The sequence below is a fragment of the Dendropsophus ebraccatus genome, chromosome 3 (genome assembly GCF_027789765.1).
Source record: "Dendropsophus ebraccatus isolate aDenEbr1 chromosome 3, aDenEbr1.pat, whole genome shotgun sequence".
Classification (NCBI taxonomy): Eukaryota; Metazoa; Chordata; class Amphibia; order Anura; family Hylidae; genus Dendropsophus; species Dendropsophus ebraccatus.
In genome coordinates this window covers 20,176,612-20,203,486 of record NC_091456.1, presented here as the reverse complement: position 1 = coordinate 20,203,486, position 26,875 = coordinate 20,176,612, and the positions used below count along the sequence as shown (strand labels likewise).

General features: G+C 44.9%; 1 protein-coding gene across 2 annotated transcripts; it reads right to left on the bottom strand.

The window, feature by feature from the left end:
• Positions 1-1,291: 1,291 nt before the first annotated feature.
• On the bottom strand, positions 1,292-26,495 carry ANKLE2 (ankyrin repeat and LEM domain containing 2). 2 transcript variants are annotated; one of them, XM_069961059.1, is made up of 13 exons: positions 26,405-26,495; positions 13,752-14,189; positions 12,098-12,292; positions 10,306-10,499; positions 9,130-9,318; positions 8,831-8,953; positions 8,012-8,078; positions 7,033-7,205; positions 5,987-6,093; positions 5,624-5,814; positions 4,839-5,472; positions 3,264-3,395; positions 1,292-3,176 (listed from the first exon to the last, which is right to left on the bottom strand). In XM_069961059.1, the coding sequence occupies exons 2-13, from the start codon at positions 14,176-14,178 to the stop codon at positions 2,945-2,947; spliced, it is 2,664 nt and encodes an 887-aa protein (XP_069817160.1). In that variant the 5' UTR covers positions 14,179-14,189; positions 26,405-26,495; the 3' UTR covers positions 1,292-2,944. The 2 variants fall into 2 exon arrangements, with proteins under 2 accessions (XP_069817160.1, XP_069817159.1); XM_069961058.1 differs by having other exon boundaries at positions 25,204-26,469.
• Positions 26,496-26,875: the final 380 nt, after the last annotated feature.

Sequence of the window (26,875 nt, the reverse complement as noted above, 5' to 3'; positions counted from 1 at the left end):
TGAGGTACTCTCACAGAGTTTGTAGAATTTCACACCATACCGTGATCTCTTATTGGGACGGTACTGGCGGAAAAGACGTGTCTGGGGGGCAGCGTACGCTACGCTACCCCCCAGACATGTCATTGGAGGATGAGGATGAATGGAGGAAAGAACGATCCCCCCCATTCATCCTCACTGGCTGTTTCGGTGTCGGAGGCAATAATAATGTATGCGTCCGACACCGAAAACACCCTGGGGGCCATCTTTATATGGGGATTGGTATATAGGGTATGTAGTGGTGTAGTGTAAAACTTTATTCAATGTAGTGTGGTGTAATGTAGTGTTTTTTTACGTGTTTTTTACAGTAAGTATACAAAAAAAACCTACGCCAAAAATGGTGTTGCTGATGAATGCCGCACTTATGTTCGGCACTTATAAGCAGACCGTGGCAGTAGGATATAAAAAAAAAACACCCTACGCCAAAAAGGAGGAGTTGCTGATTAGCAGCGCACTTTCGTGCGATGCTGATCAACACTCAGCGGCGATAGGGTGCGGAAAATAGAAAAAAAAAAAATTGGGAAAAAAATTTTTTTTTTTACTACATTCTGAACATCCCTGTAGTGGCTGATACGTGTATTACACTTATCAGCCGCTAGGGGGCAGCAGAGCGCAAGATCCGAAAATAGACGACGCTGGAGCCGGAAAAATACGAAAATAGACGACGCTGGAGCCGGAAAGAGACGATCGGGACTCACGGAAGAAGCCGAAGTCCCAACAAGAGGAAGTGGACGCCGGGAACCCGGAAGACGCCGATCAGGACCCCGGGACAGGTGAGTAATGTACAAATACCTGCTCCGGACCCCTCAGCTACCTAGCTGAGGGGTCCGGAGCAGGTATTTATTACTTGTGGGGACTTTGATCGCCGTGAACGGCCGGCCGGCTGGCCGGCCGTTCACGGCGATCGGGACGGTGGTACCGTGACCACCATTACTTTTTACAGTAATGGCGGTCGGTGCCGTCCTCGGACAGCACCGACCGCCATTTTTTTCCGGGTCATCGGGCCACCGATGGCCCGGAAAGGTTCCGATCGCCGCTATGGGCTTATCAGCCAATAGCGGCGATCGTCGGCATGGGGGGGGTTAACAACCCTCCATGCCGACAGGGAGAGATGGCCTGCTATGTATTATAGCAGGCTATCTCCCCCGATCGGGACCCGGCCGGCCGCGGCGCCCGTTTAAAGGGATGACGTACCGGCACGTCATGGGTCCTTAAGTGACAGTGATCCATGACGTGCCGGTACGTCATGGGTCCTTAAGAGGTTAAATGGAGTCTATGGCATAGGCGGAGATGCACACGGGCACAAGTGGTGGAATATGGAGGGTTATCTGCGTGGATTCCGTAGTGTGCACAGGATCCAAACAATTCTTCCAGCGGCACTCTTTACAGGGGAATGAGTTTGAGGCTATTTCGGACATGCAGAGTACACGTAGCATGACCAGGCCTGCCTCTCTGTGACGAACGCAAGTTACTGCACCGGTAATCACACCCAGAAGGGTGCAATTACAGCAAAGTACATTCCTTAGACCGTGACTAGTTGGGCCGAATGGACCACCCAGATGCCTAGTTGGTACAAATATACAATACATACCGCACAGGAAAATGTAAGAGTATGTTTCTGGGGCATGGAAGGCACGGAAAAGTTATAGGTTGTGTGTGCACTAAAGTAATTACACTGTTTAAGGGCTGTCTTACAGCGATTGTGGAGCCGACTGTTTCCCTTTAAAGATGTACAATCAAAGCCAAACTTCTGTCTTGATGTAGATTTGAGGATGTAACAGCACAATGTTATCCATATAAAACAGACAAAAATGCTTTGCATTACAAGTGACAAAGTATATTACATATTATATAGGTTTTTCTTCTGTGCCACGTTTTTTTCGGATGCTTTAAAAGTAACCAGAAGGCATCCAGACATAAGGCCTTACCCAGTTGTACACTGGCACTATTATTGGAATGCATGGGTGGCAAAGTCCTGAGACTTACCAAAAAATACTCTATTACAAAAGGGGGCACTAGAACGTTATACAATGCAGCTCGGAAGAGACGCAGAACATACAGCGTTTTGTTGGTTTCCCTTGTGCAATGTAACATGGCAACATTGGTTATATAGGATTGATAACATTTAGTGTGTTCAAAACTCTGGACACAAAAAAACAAAAACAGTAAAGCAAGTTGCACCCAACCCTGTAATCGAAACTAGTTATTCCAACGTTCAATATTAGATCAATAGTTTAACACTGACTTTACCTTTCATCTTTTAGCCAGATAACGCATTTCTGAAGGGCATAAATATTCAAACACTTAAAACACACTAAATAAGAATTAAAAAAATAGAAAAGGCCACTAAAACCATAGGAGCTCATGGAGTCTGCTTCAACAGAAGTAGATGCATAAGTGTGGGGCTCAAAACACTGCGTTAGTGCAAGAATTTAAGGACAAAAAGGCTCCATTCGGGTTACCGGGGGAGAGCCCTACACATGTCAGACACTGCAAGTTATTGCTGAGTGTTAGTGACCAACTAGGCTTACAAAACCGGAACATTAGCTAAGAGACAACGGCCAATGGCATTCACTGGCTGATTTCCTGACTGTGACGACTACAGTTAGTTTGCTTCTTTTTTTTTTTTATTTAAAACATTAAAAGATTCACAAAAAAATGGTTCAGACACCATGATCTAGTCTTCCATCTTTTAAAGTGAAAGGAGTCATCACCATACAAAACCTTAGGCAAGCGTTGACACAGAGGACTCTTCTACAATGACACATGCGACTGTTAGTGTCGGATTGGTAACAATTGGCTGCATCACCTGTGCCGGACAGCTCGTAGCTCAGCTCTGTCCAGGTAGAAGGTTGTTTCTTGTATTGGGGGCGACTGATTTCCATCAGGTTTGCATTAGGAATCTTCTCTAAAGGCCAGGGTGGTCTGAAAAGTTACGTAACCGTAAAAGTTGTATGTGACTGGCGTATGCTGGGCTGTACCTTCCTGGGCTGCAATAATCGGATGTGTTCATGTATTTGCCTGGGCTCCCCAGAACAGGACTGCTCCTTCCAGGGGTGGAAAATCCATTTCCTCCGGGGGAATTGCAACCAAAAACATGAGATCGATTTCTTCCGCCTGCAACTGCTGGGCTTGGCCAACTATAAAAACAGCATAAAAACATTTCAGAGACACAAAGATAAAAGTTATCTTTATCATTCTTCAAAAGACCCTGTATAGGTCAATACCTTTGCCGCTCTGTACTGGAGTAAAACAATACTGATTTCATCCATTTGGAGATGCTGGGGAATTTCTGTGCATCGATTTCCACGTTTGCTATAGCAGATAGCACATCATTGTCTAATTTAGTTGGTTCTTTCCTGAAGAAGAAAACATGTACGTTTCAAGGCGGAATTAAAACCCTAAGACTGGACTATGGCTGAGTTCACATGATCAATCAAATTGGTAGTTTACATCCAAAGCAGCCAATCACAGCTCAGGTTCCTAAATCCCAAAGCTGCAGATTCATTAAGGAGGTGTGTGCCTCGGCTTTCTCCAGAATGATTGACAGCTGGAGGATGCAGGGCCTAAAGACACAGCGGCTGAAAGGGCGAGCCAGAGAACAGGATGCCAGACAACACTAGGGTGCACTAGGCAAGTACGCACTGATTGTGATCTGGAAATTGACAGGACAGATGTAAGCATATCCATGCTGTCCGTTTCCTTGGCTGAATGAATACATGAATCGTTCATGCAGCGGCAATGCAGTACCCATCTTGCAGCCGCCTTTCCCTGTTAAATGACAGCACGTTCCAGTAGTAGGAACATAGCCTTCAAAGTTAAACTGTCATTTAAATGTAATTTTTCAGAAATCAATAAATATCAATAGTACAAGCGATTTTAAGAAACTCTAATAGTTTTTTTTTAGCAAAAGTGTTTCCTTCTGTACACAAAAAATGTTTTTTCTACCTCCACCCCTGACTTCAGAAGAAGCAGGATTTCTGTGTCCATTATGCTCTATGGAGAGGGGAGGGGCTGAGAGGAGTGAGTGCGCACAGTGCAGTCCTGCACAGCACAACACCCTGCAATCTTCTCTCAGCAAGTTCCTAGATAAGCACTGACCTTTCTGACCTCTGAATCCAGCGTTTTAGGTGCCCAGACAGTCTACAAACAGCAGACCTTCATGTCATTTGCCTGATAATGCACATTTTTTTTTTAAATCGCTTGTTAAAAAACCTGACAGTTACACTTAAAAAAATAAATAAATCTGAGTCATTAAGTAATATAGATTTGTAAAAGACTTCTCCAGTCTTCCAGTACTTATCCACTGCTATATTTCTTGCAGCAAGTAAAGTGTTCTTTCCAGCAGATAGTGCTCTTTCCTGCCACCTCAGTTTGTGACAGGAACTGTCCAGAAAAGTAGCAAATCCCCATAGAAAACCTCTCCTGCTCTGGACAGTTCCTGACAGAGTTGGCAGCAGAGAGCACTGTGCCTGAATGAAAAGAACACACCACTTCCTGCAGGACATACAGCAGTTCATAAGTACTGGAATTAAATAAAAATTTAAAAAGTGATTTAAAAACTCCCCCCCCCCCCCATTGGAGTACTCCTTTAGGCTATGTTCACACAATATATGTTTTGCTGAACGGCTGGTGTTATATGTAGTGTGAACACGGCCTTAAACTTTAACCTATATATCACAGGTCATGATAACTGTACACATAGAGCCTATTCACACACAGATCACCACCAATAACAAATCACAATCTTTCAGAATGATTCAAGTACAATGTGTACCTTCAACAGGCAAAAATCTACTTACCCAAGAAGGAACAAGAACCTATTACTTTGGTGTTTAGTTGGGGTTTTCATGACCAATTGCTGGCTGGGAGAACCTGAATGGGACATGGATGGCTCGTTGTTGGTTCCTGGAGATAGGGGTTGGTCCAGATGCCTAATATTGGGCACAGGATTATCAATCTGCATTGATTCACAAGATTTTGTCCTTGTTGTAGGGCTGCTGGCGTCAAGGTCCACATCATCATCATCAGAAACAGTCATCTCACTTAATTTCTGTGACATGGCACACCCGTTGTTAGATGGAGATTCCACAACACTGGCGTCTTTTAGCTCACCTAGTGAAAGCTTTTCAAACTCTGCCATGAGATTGGATACAGGAGACAGCAACGTCTCTTCCACACAATGCTGACGTCTACGTTCTCCAGGGAGGGTTCCTTCATTATTTAATGGACTGCAGTAGCCACGATTTGACCCGCTCTGCCGGGGTGTCGCATCCATGATGCATTCTGGGATTGTGAAGGTCTCAGTGGAAGTCAATGGAAGGTTATTTTTCAGGGCTGCATTCTGACGGTTTTTTATTTCTTCCAGACTCATATCATCTTCATCATCCAAAAAGGCTCCAACAGAAACAGAATTACAGACTTTTTTGCCTTTTCCTGAAAAGAAAATGAACCCGTAAGAATGGGTGAAACGGGCTAAGAAAACTACAAACAATTAGGACTTACATCAAGTCATCAATGGTACAAGCCATAAGTGAAATCAACAATTTATAATATAGTCAAGCAAGTCTGGGTATAGCAGGGTTACCTGCTGGAGATGGGGTCTTGTACTTGTTGCATATGTCATGATCGTGTTCAGGCTGCATCCGCTCACTTGTCTCCCTTTTACAGAGATATTCTTCAAGCTTCCCCAAACCATCCTGGGAAGAAAGATCGACAAAACAGCCAAGAAATTCCCAATATTCCACCCATGGAACATCCAGTTCGTGAGCAAGCTCTCTGGAAGTGAGAAAGAATAGGGGGGCAGTAGAAGACAAGGTCAGTTCGTGATTTTTTTTTTTCCCCCCAAGTGAAGCAGCCAAATCAGAATCACATGCATGCAGATATATGGAAGGGAAAAGGAAGAAAAAAAACAAACAAAGAAAAACAAAACAAAAACACACAACTTTACCGTCCTACTCTCTCCTCGCCTCTCTCTGGATCAGTTTTCCTGACATTATGAAAAAGTCCAGCTCTATCCCGTGGTGGAGTCTTCCAAATTCTTCTAAAATCTTCAGCCTAAAACATAAATGAGATACTAAGTCATGAAATGCATAGACATCTAAGGACTTGTCTAAGGAAAGGTCATGAGTCTTTCAGCCATGGTGATCATGCTGCCAGAGCCAATAGGATAAAGAAATCAGAATTTTCCCCAATCCCAAGAGCTGTCTGTTGTGCACAGTCACTAAGCACTCTACTGCTGTGATCAGAGGAAAGCCCTTATTTACCCTTCAGGGACAGTCAGGATCCTCTGGGGAATGGAGGGTTTCAGATTTCAGGTACACAGTCCAGACTTGCTCTGTCTCTCTCTTGCACATCACAATAGCTAAAGGTCCTTTTACATCGGCCAGAGGCATTGCTAGAAACGCTCTTTTGGACGATAATCGGTTTAGGTAAAAAAGTGACAGTGAACAGGGGAAAACACCCGATTCTCATCTGATTGCATGTTCTGTACTGCAGCAAAATATATTGTTATATGGAGTAATTTACAAATATGTTAGGAATGACATGGCTACGAAATGCTGGAATGTTGACTGTGACCCCTCTAGGAGGGGGGGGAAGCTGCAAGTAACTTGAGGAAAGAATAGAGCAAGTTACTGTCATCTACTCTATGCTATGTTTAAGAAACATCTCACTTGACAGCTGATCATATCTTGCAGTGTTGAAGTTAAAGGGGTTATCCAGGGCTACAAAAACATGTCCACTTTCTTCCAGAGACAGGACCACTCTTGTCTCCAGTTTGGGTGGGGTTTGCCACTTAGTTCCATTGAAGTGAATGGAGCTTAATTGCAAACCGCACCTGAACTGGAGACAAGAGTCGAGTTGTCTCTGGAAGAAATTGGCAATGTTTTTGTAGCGCTGGAGAACCCCTTTAATAGGCAGCACGAAAGATGTAGCTCAACTGATTAGGTCTATATAAGTGCCGATTTGGACTCATTTGCAGTGGGAGGTTCTCACCTTGGAAGGGCTCATAGGTCCAGCAAAGGCTCTCACAGCAAGCAGCGGATCTTTTGGGCTGCCAAAATACCTTGGTTGAGAATGAATATCAGTCTGCTCAGGAGACCATGGTACACCAATAACTGGAAACGAAGAGTTATCCTCAGCACGCAATAAAGGAACATAAAAATGACCTAGAAAAAACACAAAAAACAGCCGTATTGTTCACACTGCACAGATGCTTGAAATCCACACGACATTGGAAAAAATTGGAAAAATGTCCATGTTTGGCCGTGTGTCTGAACATAGACACTCAGCATTCAACTCCCCGCGTCTGGAGAAAATGGATGCCAGCCGAGTGAGGCCTGGAAACAATGGATGCAGCAATAGATAGCCACGTTTCCCTGGCAGCCCTAGGGCTGCATCCTATTTCTCCAGACGTCGGAAGGTGAATGCCGAGTGTTTGTGTTCGGCCTCACACACAGACAACTTTCTGGTGTTTGCTCATCACTACACATGACCAAATATTTTCTGAATTTTTTAGTCAAAAACCACAAGCAAAAGCTTATCCATACACAATACTACCTTCAGACAAACATTCTTATATTCACGCTCTATTATATTTGTGAAGTTTATGCTAAATAGGTAATCATGTCCATGGGCAGTGGTTGTCATAAGCACCAACAGAATCTGCACAAAAATATTATTTCTACATTCAATCTTAAAGTTGGAGCGCCATACATAACATGAGGACAACAGTGTAGGAAAGCAGCTAGGAGAGATAGAGAGAAATATTGTGTATGTAATAAATATAAAAATGTAAATATAATATATTATATATTCATACACACGCACAATCTATATTCGCAGAATCACATGCCAGAAGTCTACTGCAATGTCATTCAATAATGAACGGATCCATCAGGTCCACCAGAGCTGCCATCTGTTACGGCACAGGAGTCCATATGCTCTTAGGGTATATAAACACGCATACACTAACCTTTTAGGCATTCTCTAATCTTTTCTTTTAATTCTGATGATTTACTTTTGCTTCGCTCACAAATGACCTGTGTGAAAAATATTAGAAACAGAACATTAGTTTATGGGGTTTTTGATATCCTAATAACACATTAAAGGGAACACATTAAAGACTAACCATCTGTTACATTCCCACAACACACAGAGAATAATAAATCTTTACTATAATATGTAGATTAGGCAGTTTAGCGCATTGGGGGCGGGACTACAGCCCTCAGACCACAGATCTGCCCCACCCACCAGCTGTCTCCTAATAAGGCGGCACTATGCAGCGACATCACTGAGGAGCATCAGGTGACAATTTATGAGGAGGGGCTGGATGAGTGCACCAAACTGCATAATCTACATATTGCTTTAAGATTTAGTGAAAACGGCGCCAAGGACAAAAAGGTAGGATTCTCAGTGTTGCGTACTACGGGAACACAACAGGTTAGAACCTTCTAACCTGCTATACATTTCCCTTTAATTGTATATTAATGTTTCGCCATACACTTTGCAGTAAAATGAAGGGTGTCAATGCAAAGCACAGTTGTTTCTGCAAAATAATTAATTGCTCTGTTTATGGGAAAGGCTTTTAGAACTAAGAAAAAAAAAAAAGTTTAAAATAATATTTTTGTTGTTGTTCATTCCAAATGGCTAACAATTAAATCCAGCCATCATGAATTTGGTGTGACTAATTGTGATGACCCATGGAAAAAAAAGCTGACTCATCTATAAATGTGCAGTACCCCAAAATGTGCAAATCTATCTAAATAAAATTTTTTTTTTTAGAGTACAATACCTGCTCTGGAGTCTGGTCATATTTGTTCCTAGGGTTCTTTATAATGTCAGGATGTGAGCACAGCACATTAACTACATCAGCACTGCCAAATTTGCAAGCAAAATGAAGAGGAGTATCGAATCCCTACAAAAAAAATAATAATATATATATAAAAATATATATATATATATATATATATATATATATATATATATATATATATATATATATATATATATATATATTTATTATATAACAAATAATTGGTATCGATCCTTCACAAAATAAAACAACTTAGCTGTCTTACACCGGACAGTTACCATTTTATCAGGGGTGTTGAGATACAGGTCGACAATATATCTAATTCTTTTCTGAAGCATGACCTCATCATCATCCGGGTACATGAGTCTCATGAATTCTGGGTTCTCCAAAGCATCAAGTAAAAGTTGGCTGATGCCGGCCTGGTTTTCTTTAGCAGCCACATGCATGACATTGTATCTACATCCTTCCTGTAGTCATGGGGGAGAGGGGATGGGGGGGGAGAGGGGGAAAAAAAAAATAATAAATAAATAAAAAAAAAGTTACAAAAACCAAGAAGTTCACTGGGGAAAGAAAAAAATTGACCAAAGCTTAAAGGGGTAGCGCGGTAGAGCCGCGATTGGCCGAGCACAGTTATGCTCAGCCAATCGCGGCTGAGCAGCTGATGACGCGGCCGGCACTCGGGAAGATCGAAGGTGTTCGGGCCGGCCGGCGATGACGTTTGGCAAAAGATGGCGGACGCGTGTTGGCACGGATCAGGTATGTATAATGCACTACACTTCCGGGTACACGGGTGGGGGTGGTGGGACACGGGGAAGGGGGCCATTCACAGACATAACATACATTACAAAGTTGTATAAAGGGGTTATCCAGCGCTACAAAAACATGGCCACTTTTTCCCCCTCTCTTGTCTCCAGATTGGGTGTGGTTCCAAACTCAGTTCCATTGAAGTAAATGAAGCTTAATTGCAAACCACACCTGAACTGGAGACAAGAGAGGGGGAAAAGTAGCCATGTTTTTGTAGCGCTGGACAACCCCTTTAAGTAACTGCTTTCTTCTCACACGTTGGTGTAGTATAAGGCTGGGTTCACACTGCTTGAGCACATGGAGCACAAGGAATCCATACAACGGAATTTATGCTTGACCAGCATTGCAGACCTAGGTGTAATACAGGGAGACCGTACAGTAACACCGTCAGCATGCTGGTCCTTAGCAATATCCTGCAGCACCATCATTGTGTACACCTTTTAAATGAACCAGCCATTGCAGTGCCTATCCCACTACCCACACTTTTAAACATACACTGGCTTCCAAGCTGGCATACATTTGAGTTAGAAAACAGACTAGCTCTCCAATGAAAATGTAAAAATGTGACTATAATATCCAATTGTTCCTGCTCATACAGTCTGGCTGTTGCACAAGAAGTCAGAGACAACAACCTTCATCATTCAAATTACCTGGACAACGGTTGGGTTGTCACCAGACCCTATAAGATAACGTGGATTGCTCCATATCAGATCAGAAAATGTGGACAGATCTCCTTTTTCCACCGCTTTTCTTAGTTTTGCTGTCAAGTCTTGTGTCCTAGGGCTCTTGAAGCTATTTGCTTTCTCCTTGTTCAGGCTTTCAACATCTGGAGCAGACAACCCATCTAGACAAATATATAGTAAAAAAAAATTTAAAAAAAAGGTATTGTATTTTTATTACCACAATCAACCCATTATTATTTGTTTGTTATCCTAATAAAACAAAAAAATAATAATCTTGATCTGCTAGATCGATGAGACTATTACACGGCCTGATAATCATTAAGCAAGAGCTGCACGAACATAGTTAGCAATGTCCATGCAGCCCTTGCCCAAACAGTTTACATTACTAGTCCACTAGTTAATTCCTCCCCGATCCCCCACACTGCAGCTTGGAAGCTGCCCAAGACCGCCGCAGCCAGTGATTGGCTGAGCGCCACGTCAGCTCTGACGGGCCACTCTGAAGCTGCAGTGTGCGCAACTTTTTTTTTTTTTTTTTTTATCAGCTCAGTTTCAGCCAGGACCTAGATCACACGACCAACACTGCTTATCAGTGAAACTTGCAGTGTTTCTGTCTGCACTCCATTTACGTAGCGCACCGCTTTGCTTCTCATTAGAGGGAATAGGGATATCCGCTGCAAACATAACATCATACAAGTTTCAGTGAGCCTGTTCGTCAGTTATGTGATCCAGGTCAGAACCAAAAGAAAGCTGTTACGGTCCTATGAGACAAACAAGATTGTTTATCCTTAAAATGTCACTGCTGTTTTTTTTTTTTTTTCCTTTTGCAGTAATCAATAGTACAGGCAATTTCAAGAAACTTTTAAATGCAGATAATGGCATATTTGCCTAATAAACCCAATTACAAAGACTTTTCCCAGGTCCCCCCCCCTCCCTCCTCCCTCTCATTCACTGCTCATTATCAGGAAATCTCAAGTCTAACATCAGTCCTGCCCTGTGTAACCTATGGAGAGGGGAGGAGGGAGATTAGTTACCAGCAGAGAACAAAGGATTACACAGCAGGAGCTGTGTAAAAGACGGTATTCAGAGGTCTCAGAGGTCAAATAGGTCAGTGCTGACTTCAGAGGAGATAGCCCGGTGATGTAGCTGTAAATTAACTCTTTGTTGTCCTGTTTTGGTGCTTCATCTCCCTCCACCCCTCCTCTCTCCATGAAGACAGGGGGGAGAGCTTCAAACTGCTTTTCCATGATAAAAATGCATTTTTCAGCTAATAAACCCAATTACAAAGTTTTTTAAAATCCCCTGCACTCCGTTACACAGAACGATAGTCGTTAGTTAAGATCGTTACTGATCCCAGCAAATGAAGAAATCAGGTGCAATTACACTGAACAATTAGTGAACGAATGTGGAATTACAGCACACGATTAATAGTGATTTTCGGGTCAGATCTAAATCAACGATCGACATACGAAAGATTTTTCGATCATTGCCTGCAATTACACAGGATGAATATTGTTAAAATTAAAACGATATAACAATTTTTTGCACGCTAATCGTCCTGTGTAATAGGGCCGTTAGTCTCATATCAGGCACTGGTAAAGAGACAGACTACACTACACACCACAGAGGTGGCTAATGGCCACAACACATCTCTAGGAGCTCTGCAACAATACAATTCTCTATCAGCCACATGTAATCTCTGAAAGCGGCTTAATAATGATTGAGTCCTGTATCCGCTGACACAATGTATTATCCTACTTACCTCTAAGAAGACCAGAAGCAAGTTTTACAGGTGACAAGGACATGGATGACTTATTGGGTGACGGACAGTAGTCACATACGCCTGTCGCAAACTTTTCAGCATCTTCTCTAGACGGGAAAGCTTTGAACCGAGAACCTTTCAGCATTTTAACAACCTGCAGAGCTTCTTTCTTATTAGTGTAAATGTGGAGCTTTTCTGAAACGAGAGGGGGGGGGGGAAAAAAAAAAAAAAAAAAAAAAAAAAAGTACAAATTAGTCTTCAGTGGTAAAATCTGGTTAAATTTGGTAACAGATAATGGCATTTTTCTATTTTGCTTATATTGCCATATTGATTGTCACCTTTGAATTGCACGAGCCCTAATAATCCAGAACAGGGCTGGTCTACAGCAGCCAATCACTGCTCACTTTTCAGCTCTGGTAAAATGAAAGCTGGGCTGGGGGGGGGGGGGGGGGGGGGGTATAGCATGCCAAAGAATTACTGCCTGCCAGTGTTACACTGCCAGCGAACCTCTGGTACCACCTAAAGCTGGCCACACACCTTCAATAACTGACTGCTCGGCTGTCAGTTATCTATCCGGCTGCAGCTTATCTCCTCTGAAACAAAAGGGGTCGGGTGTAACGTTCCAGACAGTCAGGAGAGCCCTATTGCGTTAGATTGTAGGTCAAATCTGCCACAAGTGGCAGTTTTGGCGGACTAAAGTGTAAAGGTATATAGGGACCTTAATAGGATAGTTACTGTATGTCAGAACTAAGGGCCATTTTTAGGCCAATGTAACTACTGGTATCCCATCATGGTATTGGGGGGGGAGAGGTATGGGGCAATGCCAGAATCATCCAAATTGTGGATTTGATTCATCGCCCAGCCATGGTATGAGGTATTAAAGTGTCACTGTCATTTTACTTTTTTTGCAGAAATCAATAGTACAGACGATTTTAAGGAACTTTGTAATTAGGTTTAGGCAAATATGCCATTATCTGTATTCAAAAAGACTTTCCCCAGGTCTCCCCCCCCCCCCTCCTCTCTCTCATTTACTGCTCATTATCAGAAAATCTCAACTTGTTTATAGCAGTCAAGCCCTGTCTATTCTATGGAGAGGGGAGGGGGAGGAGGGAGATTAGTCGCCATCAGAGAACAAAGGATTACACAGTGGGAAATGTATGAAAGTATGCAGAGGTCAGTGCTGACTTCAGAGGAGATAGCCCAGTGATGTAGCTGTAAATTAACTCTTTGTTGTCCTGTTTTGGTGCCTCATCTCCCTCCACCCTCCCCTCTCCATAGAAAACCATCAAGACAGGGAGGAGAGCTTTAAACTGCTTTTTCATGATTAAAAAAAAAAAAAAAAAACGCATTGTTCAGCTAATAAACCCAATTACAAAGTTTCTTAAAATTACCAGTACTATTGATTTCTGCAAAACAAAAAAAAACAAACAAAAAAAGAAACGAATAGGAAAGGCAGAGACAGCAATAAAACTTCTCTGGAGAGTCCTGCTGTGTGTCTCCCCTTTATTTGCACAATATATATTTGCAGCTGCAGGATGCTGAGAAACATTCTTGTAGTTTTAAGTCTACGGGTAGCTGCAAGCTCTAAATAGCACTGTGCCACGTTCTCCTAGCTATAAGGACGATCCTACCAAACTCAAACTGGATAACTTACCAGCCCTGGCCGATGCATCATCATACACAGGGCAGACAGCATAGAACACAGGGGGGTCATCAGAATGGGAATTGGTGGAGAAGTAACCAACTTCTGACCCCCCGCTGGCAGCAAAGTCTCTTCTGGATATGGTCTCTTCTGTAGGAGGATTTAAACCTACATTGTATCCAAAGTCTCTGTCTTCGATGTATTTGGCCTGCTGACCACAGGAAGCATGGCTGTCATTATCAGATGTCACTACCCCATCATTGGAGCTGAAGGTCTCATCACAGACGCCTTGCCGTTCTAGTAAAGTGCGAGCTAGTTTTTTCTCAAATATAAACCTAGTGGTGGAGGTGATAGGTCCGCAGCTTAGGCCCGCCTTTAAGATCTCTTCCCGCAGCTCATCTGGATCAAGAAGCTTTAAATTGCTTAAAATCTTCTCCATACTCTGTTCAGCTATAATAAATTAGACAAGTTGTCAGAAAACAATATAAAATAAAACAAAAAAACAAGAGAAAGAACATTAGACAAGCTTCTGTGTACCAGGTCGTGTTCACACTTAGCTCTTGCACCAAGGTTAGATGACATGCAACACAGTATACGACTGCAAATGTAACCCTGTATCCCTCTTAAAAGAGTAGGACAATTCTGACCTGCCGATATGTCCCTTCTCAGGATGAAGGTAGGTTTCTTACCTTCATCCTTGGTGCCATTCCCTTGCACTTTGTAGTTTAAGGGGTTTTCCAGCATTAGAAAAACATGGCCACTTTCTTACAGACACAGCACCACTCGTCTCCAGGTCAGGTGCGGTTTGCAATTAAGCTCCATTCACTTTAATGAAAACAGTTACAAAACCTGCACCCAAACTTCAGACAAGAGGGGTGCTGTCTCTGCAAGAAAGTGGCCATGTTTTTCTAATGCTGGATAACCCCTTTAAATCCAGAGACTAGTAAAGCTGTGCACTTATATTCATTAAAAGGGGTGGGCTGGTTGAGAACAAAAATCCAGTCCCTACTCCCCAGTGCACCAAACTGCCTGACAAGCCTATGGACACAACTACAAAATGCATAGGAACAGCATGGAGCATCCCCAGAGCCCTCTGCACAATAAGGACATAGCAGGAGGTTGGATTTGTTCACAGTATACTTTTACAAACCGATGTCCATGCCCTGAAAAGGAATACAAAAATTAAAAAGGGGTGGTGCGGCGCTAATCATTTATTCACAAAATAACACACATTACAAAGTTATACAACTTTGTAATGTGTTTTATGTATGTGAATGGCCCCCTTCCCCATGTTTCCCCCCCCCACCCACGCTAGACCCGGAAGTGTTGGTGCATTACACTTACCGTATTCGTGCCGACCACCGTCCGCCATCCCTATGCCGCTTCATCAGCTGCTCAGCCGCGATTGGCTGAGCATAACTGTGAGCAGCTGATGACGCAGCATAGGGGTGGAGGACGGTGGTCGGCACGAATACGGTAAGTGTAATGCACCAACACTTCCGGGTCTAGCGTGGGTGGGGGGAAACACGGGGAAGGGGGCCATTCACATACATAACACACATTACAAAGTTGTATAGAATAAATGATTAGCACCGCACTACCCCTTTAGGGCAATGCTTTGTCAAAAAAACACAGTACAACTGCTCCAGAAGACACTGGTGGACTTTTATCAAGAATGGCAAACTTGGCATTGATATGCCTAACCACACACACTCAGACTTTGTCACTTATTTACGATTTTTCTTATATTGCATGTATACTAGCCTCTTTTTGAGGACCACCCCTCTAGTGCTTAAAAAAAAAAAAAAAAAAAAAAAGTGTGAATACAGCCTTATGCATACACACAGGCCCAGATAAATCAATCCATGTAAAACAAAACCTGGTGATACTCGCCCACAGCAACCAATCATAGCATTCTTACCTTAGTGCTCTGATAAAATGAAAGCTGAGCTGTGATTGGTTGCTGTAGGCAAGCACCATCAGGTTTTGTTTTATACATACTGCTAAATATTTATATTTTTGTGATCGGAATTTTTTTTTATTAACAACAGAAATTATGTTTACAACTGAAAACAAGCAGCAAGCGGTGAAAAAAAATGAAATCTGAAATTATAACGCTCTGTTCACACAAAGTAAAACTGGGGGAATTCCGCCCGCCTCTGTCATAATGGCAGTCTATGGGAGGCTTGCGCGCCTCCTCTCTCTCTCTCTCTGCTACGAAAAATGGACATGTTCATTCTTCAGCGCGGAGAGGGGAGGCCCACGAGCCTCCCATAGACTGCCATTATGACAGAGATAGGCGGAATTCCGCCAGTTTTACTCTGTGTGAACGAAATTTTATGCATTAGTAGTGAAGCAAGGTGTTTTCCACTTAATTGGTACAGGGCGCCTGCATCCAAAGCCACTGGCGTCCAATGGTAAAGAATGTGAGAATGGGTCCAATCAATATTGGCGGCATTGAGACATGCTAATGATTTAGTATCCCTGTTATTGATAAAGCTTATTTGCACGTTAAATTTGGAGTTATTGTCCCTCAAGATCATGTGAACACTAGTACAATGCTTTGGAATACATAGGACTTCAAAACATTACTGGCTGTCAGTATTACACCGACAACTTACCTATTGGGCTGCATCTTTGGCACAGTCAAACAGCCAGTTGCTGTATGGCAGATCTGCGGACCTTCATAGGCTCCCAGCTGCCAAAGTAACCATCGGTATCCCACAACCACATTGGCATTAGCACACTGGACACACTTTAGATGCCATGGTATCTAAGGGGTTTAATATCTGAGCTCCTCCTTCATCTGTGCTGTCAGTTTCCAGGTCACAAGCAGCAGTCTATACTTACCAGCCACGCTGCTTGTGATCCGGTATCTGGCTCTCCAGTCCTCTCACCAGCTGTGTCTTCAGGACCCACCTCCTCCAGCTGTCAATCATTCAGGAGGTGGTAGTCTGAAGTTCCAGCAGCAGCCGGAGGACCAGAGAACCAGATGCATCCCAAGCAGCGTGGCTGGTAAGTATAGACGGCTGCTTGTGATCTGGGAACTGAAAGCACACATATATACATATTGTATATAGTTACAGTATATCCTATATACTTACCTGTTCTGTCCATTTCTCTTTTTTCAGCAAACACCCTATTTGTACAGAATGATGCGATCAGCCGATGATCTAAAGTTTGCCCGGTCTTCGGCTGATTGCTGTCACTTTTGCATGGGCCAATTACAGGCTGCAGGAGCGAAATCAGTTGATTTGAAAGAAAACGACTCGCTGTAGTGCCCCTTTAAATCAGCAACAGTAAATTACCGATTGCCTAGCCCAAAGCTAGCCATTTCACTAGAAAACCAATAAAATCCATCTATCCCCTTCACTTTATCTTACATCCATGTACAAGACTATTTTTTAATTTTTTTTTGCTGGTGTTGCCGCACACAAATAGGCCCAACCTAGATGGTACCTGTATATAAGCAGCCTGGTAGACGTTATGGGGCCGAGCGTCTGCCATGACAACACTGTTATAAATAGATAGCTCTCCCTATGAGTCATTCTTAGGGAGGGAAACATTCTCGCTTCACAAGGATTAGGCCAAAGCACAGATCTTAAAATAATAACTATACAGAGGCCAAGAAAACATTCTGCACAGCAGAGCCTGTAAATATTAACGTTACATAGGATTCCATTACACTGGGTTAGCTGATGGTAATGCAGATTTATTACAGATTATTACAGTTTTCATGTAAGGCTGGGTTCACACTACATTTTTGCAATCCAATTTTCTTCAAAAACCAGATGGAAAAAAAACGGATGCATGATCCTTTTTTTATTATGGAAATTAATGGAAAAACTGACGCACACACACGCATGCGATTTTTCAATCGCATCCAAACGGATGAAAAACTGATTGAAAAAAAAATTCATTTTTTCATTGACTTCCATTATATAAAAAAAAAAAAAGATTTTTTTTTTAGCGTACACAAAAACGTGGTCAACCTCATTTTTGTGTTCATTAAAAAAAACAGATTCGTTTTTTTTTTATAATAGAAGTCAATGGAAAAAAAAAAAATGGAAAAAATGGATGCACACAATTGCATCACTTTTTTGCAGTGTGAACCCAGCCTAAGGGTGCGTTCACACCTACAGGATCTGCAGCAGATCTGCAGCAGATTTGATGCTGTGTTCAGTTATTTAAATGAAATCTGCTGCAGAAAATCAGCTGCAGATTCTGTAGGTGTGAACGCACCATAAGGGTACTATTACACGGATCGATAATCAGCCCGATTCGGACGATTATTGCTCCGTGTAATAAATACAACGATCAGCCGATAACAACGATCATCGGCTGATCGCTGAAATAGGTTTGAACCTGTAATTGTCGGATGCCGTCCGCACATCACTACGTGTAATAGCAGTGCACGGCCGATGGCTGACGATATACATTACCTGTCCAGGCTGCAGGGCTCCCCTTGCGGTCTTCTCCCCGGGTTCCACGCGCTCCAGCTTTAGAGCGGCCTGTCTCAGCTGACAGGCCGCTCAGCCAATCACTGGCTAAGACTGCCGCAGCTAATGATTGGCTGAGCGGCCTGTCAGCTGAGACAGGCTGCTCTGAAGATGGAGCGTGCGGTACCCAGGGAGAAGACCACAAGAGGAGCCCTGCAGCCTGGATAGGTAATGTATAAAGTTAAAGGGGTATTCCAGGAAAAATCAATAAATTGCTAATGGAAAGGGTTAACCAAGGTTAACACTTTCCTAATATACTTACCTGTCCTTTTTTGGCCCCCCAAGGAGATCTCCCGTCCGATCACGTGATCTTCTAAGTTGCGACTTGCGGATCCTCTGTCCTTCCGGTCCGGTGACGTCACTATACCCGGCCGGCGTCCGCTCTCCGTCTCAGTAGCAGATGTCACACAACAGCACCCTGCAGGGACCCCTCACAGTAACCTACTGTACAGTTAGCCGGGTGCTGATCCCCTGGCCCCCTTCTCCTATATCATTGCGATCCCCCTGGCCCCCTCATTACTGTATGATTGCCACCGCGATCCCCTCAGCCCCCTCCTTCCTGTATCATTCCGGCCCCCCTCCCTGTGTAATGAATGCGATACACAGATCACTCACCCCCACCCCCTGGTGTAAGCGTGTTGCAGCGCTGGACCCGATATCGGTGCTGCTATCCTCAGCTCAAGCTGCTATCCTCAGCTGACAGGCGCTCTGCGTGAGTGCAGGAGAGATTCCTTTCTTGCTCCGTACACAGCGCCTGTCAATTGCCCTGATACAACTCAGCTGACAGGCGCTGTGTACGGAGCAAGAAAGGAATCTCTCCTGCACTCACGCAGAGCGCCTGTCAGCTGAGGATAGCAGCTTGAGCTGAGGATAGCAGCGCCGAGATCAGGTCCAGCGCTGCAACACGCTTACACCAGGGGGTGGGGGTGAGTGATCTGTGTATCGCAATCATTACACAGGGAGGGGGGCCGGAATGATACAGGAAGGAGGGGGCCGGGGGGATCGCGGTGGCAATCATACAGGAAGGAGGGGGCCGAGGGGATCGCGGTGGCAATCATACAGTAATGAGGGGGCCGGGGGGATCGCAATGATATAGGAGAAGGGGGCCGGGGGGATCAGCACCCGGCTAACTGTACAGCAGGTTACTGTGAGGGGTCCCTGCAGGGTGCTGTTGTGTGACATCTGCTGCTGAGACGGAGAGCAGACGCCGGCCGGGTATAGTGACGTCACCGGACCGGAAGGACAGAGGATCCGCGAGTCGCAACTTGGAAGATCACGTGACCGGACCGGAGATCTCCTTGGGGGGCCAAAAAAGGACAGGTAAGTATATTAGGAAAGGGTTAACCTTGGTTAACCATTTCCATTAGCAATTTATTGATTTTTCCTGGAATACCACTTTAAGCAAGGGCTGCAAGGACATTGGTAACGATGTCCGTGCAGCCCTTGTTAACGATAGTCGGGCCGTGTAATAGGCCCAGTAAACGAGCGATGATCTAGCAGATCGGCGCTCATTTACAGTTATTATCAGGCCTTCATCAGCTTGTGTAATAACACCGTAAGCCTCTACTGCAGGGGTAGGGAACCTTGGCTTTCCAGCTGTTGCAAAACTACAACTCCCATCATGCATGGACAGCTAAAAAGCTTTAGCTGTCCACGCATGATGGGAGTTGTAGTTTTACAACAGCCCAGTTCCCGACCACAGCTCTACTAGGTTTCACGCAAGTCATTTTATACAGGTACTTTTTTAGGTCCTGTACAGGACACACACAGTACCAGAAAAACATGGAGTCTTCCACCGTGTCTCCAAAGGAGCAGCATATTCAGCACAGGAATAGATTTGTACAGGGCATGTAATACCACACTCTTCCACAAGGAGGCACTATACAGCCAAGCAATGTATGCACTTCAGTAATAGAGATGTTGTACCAGTGAAATATCTACTCTGACAGGAAGATTTCGCCAGTCATGTGCTGATCTGGATTGCCTGAAGCATAGTATGTAGAGTATGGTTTCACATTACAGTGGTCTAGGGAAGACCATTGTGTGGTAAAGGCGAACTTCACTGACTATTTTTCTTTCAAATCAACTGGTGTCAAAAAGTTATACAGATCTGTTAATTACTTCAACATAAAATCTCAAGTCTTCCAGTACTTATCAGCTGATGTATGTCCTACAGGAAGTGGTGTATTCTTTACAGTCTGACATAGCGCTCTCTGCTGCCACCTCTGTCCATGTCAGGAACTGTCCAGAGCAGAAGAGGTTTTCTATGGGGATTTGCTACTGCTCTGGACAGGTCCTGACAGGCAGCAGAGAGCACTGTGTCAGACTGGAGAGAACACACCACTTCCTGCAGGACATACAGCAGCTGAGAGGTATATATTTCATCATACATCATGTAATAAAATAGCTAAAAGAGGTTGTCTGGAAAAAATTAATACATATTGGTATTGCATGCATACTTGTCCCCTGCGGGTCTCCCACTCTGCACCTCATAACATCCGATCATGTTGTGCTCTCATAGAAAATGGCCGTTCAGTATAGAATCTATGCTGAGCGCCTATTTCTGGCAGGAGCGCAAAGTTATTGGATGTTATGAGGTGCAGAGTGGGAGGCCTCGGATCAGTCAGCGGCAGGGGAATGGGACAAGTAAGGCTAGGTTCATACTGCGTTTTCAGCATCCGTTTAACTGATCCGTTTTTTGCAAAAAAAGGGATTGCAAAAAACGGATGCATTTGTGTGCATCCGTTTTTGATCCGTTTTTCCATTGCCTTCCATTATTAAAAAAAACTGATGCGTGTTTTTTTTTTACGCACAATATAGTACTGTTGACACTACTTTTTTGACCGTTAAAAAAAACGGATCCGTTAAACTGATTGCAAAAACGTAGTGTGAACCCACCCTTACCAATAAGTTTCAATCATTTTTCCTGGAAAACCGATACACACCAGCCCAGATTTATCAGTGTGCCTGAAAACAAAACTGTCTGGTTTCACCCACAGCAACCAATCACAATTCAGTTTTTACCTGTTAACAAGCTCTGATAAAATGAAAGCTGGGCTGTGATTGGTTGACACCGGCAAATCTGGGCCAACATGTGTCAGATATTTTGTCATATCATGCATGATGAATGGACCTCAGTGAGTATATATTATATATATATATTATATATATATATATATATATATATATATATATATATATATATATATATATATATATATATATATATATATATATATATATATATATATATATATATATATATACACACACACCAGAGGAGGTTAAAAATAAAATAGAATGACCCTGGAAATCACTCCACGAGTTTATAGAAAGTGGAGCGTTTTGTTGTCTCCAAATTGATGTTAAAGGGTTTGGCCACACATGAGGCACTCATTCATATTACTGCCCTGGTGAGGTCCCGTTCAGTAGCTTAGCTTCCCGCTGATACCTCTGTCTCTGTAAGAGAAGCTGCCTGGCCACAATCTATACATGGCTGCCTATGGAGGAGCACATGACATAAGCATCACTGTGCTAGAAACACTCATGTGTCAGTGTAAAAGTGACACCAATCAGCTGGGGATGGGAAGACAGACGATTCTCAGCCGACCGGGTCTGTAGAGCAGGTTTTTAAATTTATCATTATTGGGCAACAGGGAACATGGGGCGGATAACAAAAAAAAAAAAAAAAACCTGACGGTACAGAGATTATATATATATATATATATATATATATATATATATATATATATATATATATATATATATATATATATATATATATATATATATAGGGCTCCAGATGGCGACCAAAATGGTCGCCAATGCGACTGATATCTTGCAAATGGCGCCCAGATTTATTAATCTGGGCGCCATTTGCGACTGGCCCCGGCGGCGGCTGTCTCTTTAAGGACTTCCGCACGCTGCACCGAAGCACGTGGCGCCTCTGCGGCCGTCCGTCCAATGAATGACGGACGTGCTGGATGACGTGTGCGGGGACACGCTTCTCCAGTGACGTCATCCAGCACGTCCGTCATTCATTGGACGGACGGCCGCAGAGGCGCCACACTCCTCCAGCGCCTCTCTCCCGCCTCTCCTCACCCGGCGGTTCTTCAAGTGCACCCCAGCGGCACCAATTTGTGGATAGTGTGTGTGAGTACAACCGGAGGGACGGCAGGGGTGGCGGCCGGCCACTAATCTGTGTGGGGGGACCGCAGCCTGGGCGGCTGATTGGTAGTGTCTGTTGTGATGGCGGCCAGGTGCGGTAGTCAGTGCGTGTGGGGTGCGGGGGGGGGGGGGGGGGGGTTATGTATACACTGCACAGTACCACTTCCCTCAGTGTGTGTGTGTATGTATACACTGCACAGTACCACTTCCCTCAGTGTGTGTGTATGTATACACTGCACAGTACCACTTCCCTCAGTGTGTGTGTATGTATACACTGCACAGTACCACTTCCCTCAGTGTGTGTGTATGTATACACTGCACAGTACCACTTCCCTCAGTGTGTGTGTATGTATACACTGCACAGTACCACTTCCCTCAGTGTGTGTGTATGTATACACTGCACAGTACCACTTCCCTCAGTGTGTGTGTGTATGTATACACTGCACAGTACCACTTCCCTCAGTGTGTGTGTATGTATACACTGCACAGTACCACTTCCCTCAGTGTCTGTATATACACTGCACAGTACCACTTCCCTTAGTGTCAGTATGTATAGACTGCACAGTACCACTTCCCTCAGTGTCTGTATGTATATACACTGCACAGTACCACTTCCCTCAGTGTCTGTATGTATATACACTGACTCAGTCAGAACCTGACTTGTAGACCACCTCACACATTCTAGTGGACTGTATATTGTTGTCAAGTTGCAAGCTTTTAAGTTCAAGTTCAGAAGTGTAAGCCTCATTAAAAGGCTAGCCAAGTGAAGCTGAAGTACTGAGTCAGACTGTATATGGTTGTCAAGTTGCAAGTTTCCATGTTGAACGTTTTCAAACTAAGAAAAGAAAGAATCTAAAGGAGGAGGAGGCTGCCGTGGCCTCTGCACACAGTAAGTCCCATGTAACATAACATTAATTTTACATGTTTTAAAATGTTGGCGACCAAACATTCTATTTGGCGGCTAAATTTTTCAGGTTAGGAGCCTGTGGCTCATAGGTAAATTTTTTAGTCTGGAGCCCTGTATAATATATATATATACACACACACACACACACACACACACACACACACACTATATTTTCCTGTGTATAAGGCTACTTTTTAACCCAGGAAAATCTTCTCAAAAGTCAGGGGTTGTCTTATACACCAGATGTCGTCTTATAGGGCGGGTGCTGAAAAACTTCCGAACTGGGCTGGAGAATCTGCAGTCGCCGCATACGGTGGGAGGAGCTAAAACATGGCAGCATCCCTGCTGTATGTGGCAACCGTGTAAAGAGCAGTGCAAGCTGCAGGTGTCTGGGGTATGGAAAAAAAGATATGGTAGAGTAGTGCTGTGCCCACTTTCACCCATCTGGCCGCCCATGTATCCTACCGGTATTACTGTAACCCCTTCTCTGCCTCTCAGATCTCGCTGCTGTCTGATGTTTATTTGGTGTGCGTTGAAAGTAGATTGTGGGTACAGAGTCATTTTAAATGACTATGGATCCAGCGCTCTGTAGTCATGAGCATTGTGGTGATAACACTGCACAGCTCCACCGCATTTTTCAATAGGAGGGAGGTAGTCCCACCCCCAGTGCACCAAAACCCCCTAATTTACACATGTAAGAAACTATACGAACATAATAGCAGGTAAAAGTCTTCAAACCTACTAATCATTTCCCTTTAAAAAAAAATTAATAAAATAAAATTAGTGTAACCAGTCTTGAGTCTTTTTGTTCTATACGAGTTACACAAGTGTGACTGCATGCCGCAGTACAAATCAGGCAAACCCCCCAGTATATCTGTCTGATAGGGGTCTGTAGCATATACCATGCCGTGGCACCCACAGAAGTAAAAAAAAAAACAAAAAAAAAACGCAGCAGCCTCACCCAACCAGTGTGGGACTAGGCTATCTGGGGGCCACCAGAGGGAATGATCCTGGGGGCCCACCAATGAAGAAACAGGGAGAAACTACATGTCAGTCAGTGTTACTGCAGGTTCTAATGCTGGGGGCCCATCGGAGGATCCTCCGCTCCTCTGGTGGGCCAGTCTGACATTGTGACAAACGTTACTGTGTATGAGGTAGGAAGATAACTGTACGGCCACCTATATACACCAGACAATCTTATCCACCACCAAAACATTTAAAAGGGTACCCCTGCAATTTGTTTTTCTTTCAAATCACCTGGTGTCAGAAACTTATACAGATTTGTAATTAACTTCTGTCTCAGAATCTCAAGCCTTCCAGTACTTATCAGCTGCTATATGTCCTGCAGGAGGTGGTGTATTCTTTCGGCTCTGACACAGAGCTCTTTGCTGCCACCTCTGTCCGTGTCAGGAACTGTCCAGAACAGGAGTATGTGTTGCTGCTCTGGACAGTTCCTGAGGCAGCCAGAGGCATCAGACTGGATAGAATACACCAATTCCCGCATGACATACAGCAGCTGATAAGTACTGGAAGACTTCAGATTTTTAAATTGAAGCAAATTACAAACATATATAACTTTCTGAAAGTTTTATTTTCCCTTCCTGGAGTTCCCCTTTAAAATATGTGGCACATTTATAAACATGCCTAAAAGCAGACTCGCCTGTTGCCCATAGCAACCAGTGACACCCATAACAACCAATGACAGCTGCGCTTTTAGTTCCGCCACTACATGAAGAGAAAGCTGCGCTGTGATTGGCTGCTGCTCAGGCCCAGTCTGGAGGAGATCCCGCCCCCCGGAGGTTAGTGAGGCCCCGGTGTGAGCGGCCGCTCCGTGCAGCAGACATGCAGGTGTATTAGTAGAGCCCGCAGGCTCCCGGCCGTGTCTCCTCACCTGGCAGCTTGTCCAGGCCGGAGCGCGGAGGGAGGCCGGGCGGCTCGGACTGCCTCCAGAGTCTCCGCTCCACTAGGCGGAAGAGCCAGCCGAGCGTCACCAACAGACAGGCCAGGAGCACGGAGCAGGCCACGGAGGCGTCCCATCCGGACACGAACTCAGGGGGAGTCATCGCTCGGCGGACAGTCCACAACTTTCCGAGTCCTCGGGTGTAGACGCTCCAATCTCCCTGCACTACCCGGGACGCTCCGCTAGGGGCGCTCTGCACACGTCCTCCTAGACGCTCCAATCTCCCTGCACTACCGGGACGCTCCGCTAGGGGCGCTCTGCACACGTCCTCCTATACGCTCCAATCTCCCTGCACTACCCGGGACGCTCCGCTAGGGGCGCTCTGCACACGTCCTCCTATACGCTCCAATCTCCCTGCACTACCCGGGACGCTCCGCTAGGGGCGCTCTGCACACGTCCTCCTATACGCTCCAATCTCCCTGCACTACCCGGGAAGCTCCGCTAGGGGCGCTCTAAACACGTCCTCTTATACGCTCCAATCTCCCTGCACTACCCGGGACGCTGCGCTAGGGGCGCTCTGCACACGTCCTCCTATACGCTCCAATCTCCCTGCACTACCCGGGACGCTGCGCTAGGGGCGCTCTGCACACGTAGACAATCCAATCTCCCTGCACTACCCGGGAAGCTCCGCTAGGGGCGCTCTGCACACGTCCTCCTATACGCTCCAATCTCCCTGCACTACCCGGGACGCTCCGCTAGGGGCGCTCTGCACACGTAGTCCTCCTATACGCGCCGTTTACATCCAATACAAACAGCGGGACTTCACTCTCCCTCTCAGTGTGCTGTAATATAACGGTTATATAGGGTCCCGCCGCCTGGCCTTACGGGGAACGTGTCAGCTGTATGAGGAGTCCCCCCCTCACCGTCACTAACCCCGGGACTACTTATCAGCCAGACCACCACTACAGCCTATCCATCCGCGGTGCTCGGGAGCCCAGCCGCACCACACCCTGCCCGGCTCCTTAGTATCCTGCCGCCCTAATCCTCCCATCCAGCGCCTCCCGCCGGTCGGTCACTCAGGCCCGGACGTCTCCGGTCTCCTCAGTGTCACTCACACGTTGTTTACGTGCGTCGCACAGCACCCGCCTCACACACATACACGGTACCGACTAGAAATTCCGGGCCTCCCTACCTCCTCTGCTTTAAGTAGGATCCACCCGAGTCCACAGCGCTACATGCGTGCGACACTTCCGGTTCGGCTGACAGGACCCCGGCGTCTCCAGGCAACGGTGAAGCTGTCCCCGGCGCGCCTGTCCGGAGGCGAAGGGCAGCCTGCACTGCCACCTTGTCCGCTAGAGGGCGCGCTCTGCGTATCACTCCGCCCGAATCTTATTCAGACATCCATTGTCTCTACAGCTAGACGGTCTCCCTCTCCCAGAATGCATCCAACTGATCCAAGAAATTGCGAAAATCTTAAGAACACCAACAAAAATTCTGGATTTACTGCGACATTTAAAGAAGGGCCAATGTCTCCTTTAACCCCTTAAGGACCGGACCAATTTCCATTTTTGCGTTTTGAATTTTTTCACCTAGAAACCCACATGAGCCCTTATTTTTTGTGCCACTAATTGTACTTTGCGATGACAGGCTGAATTTTTGCATA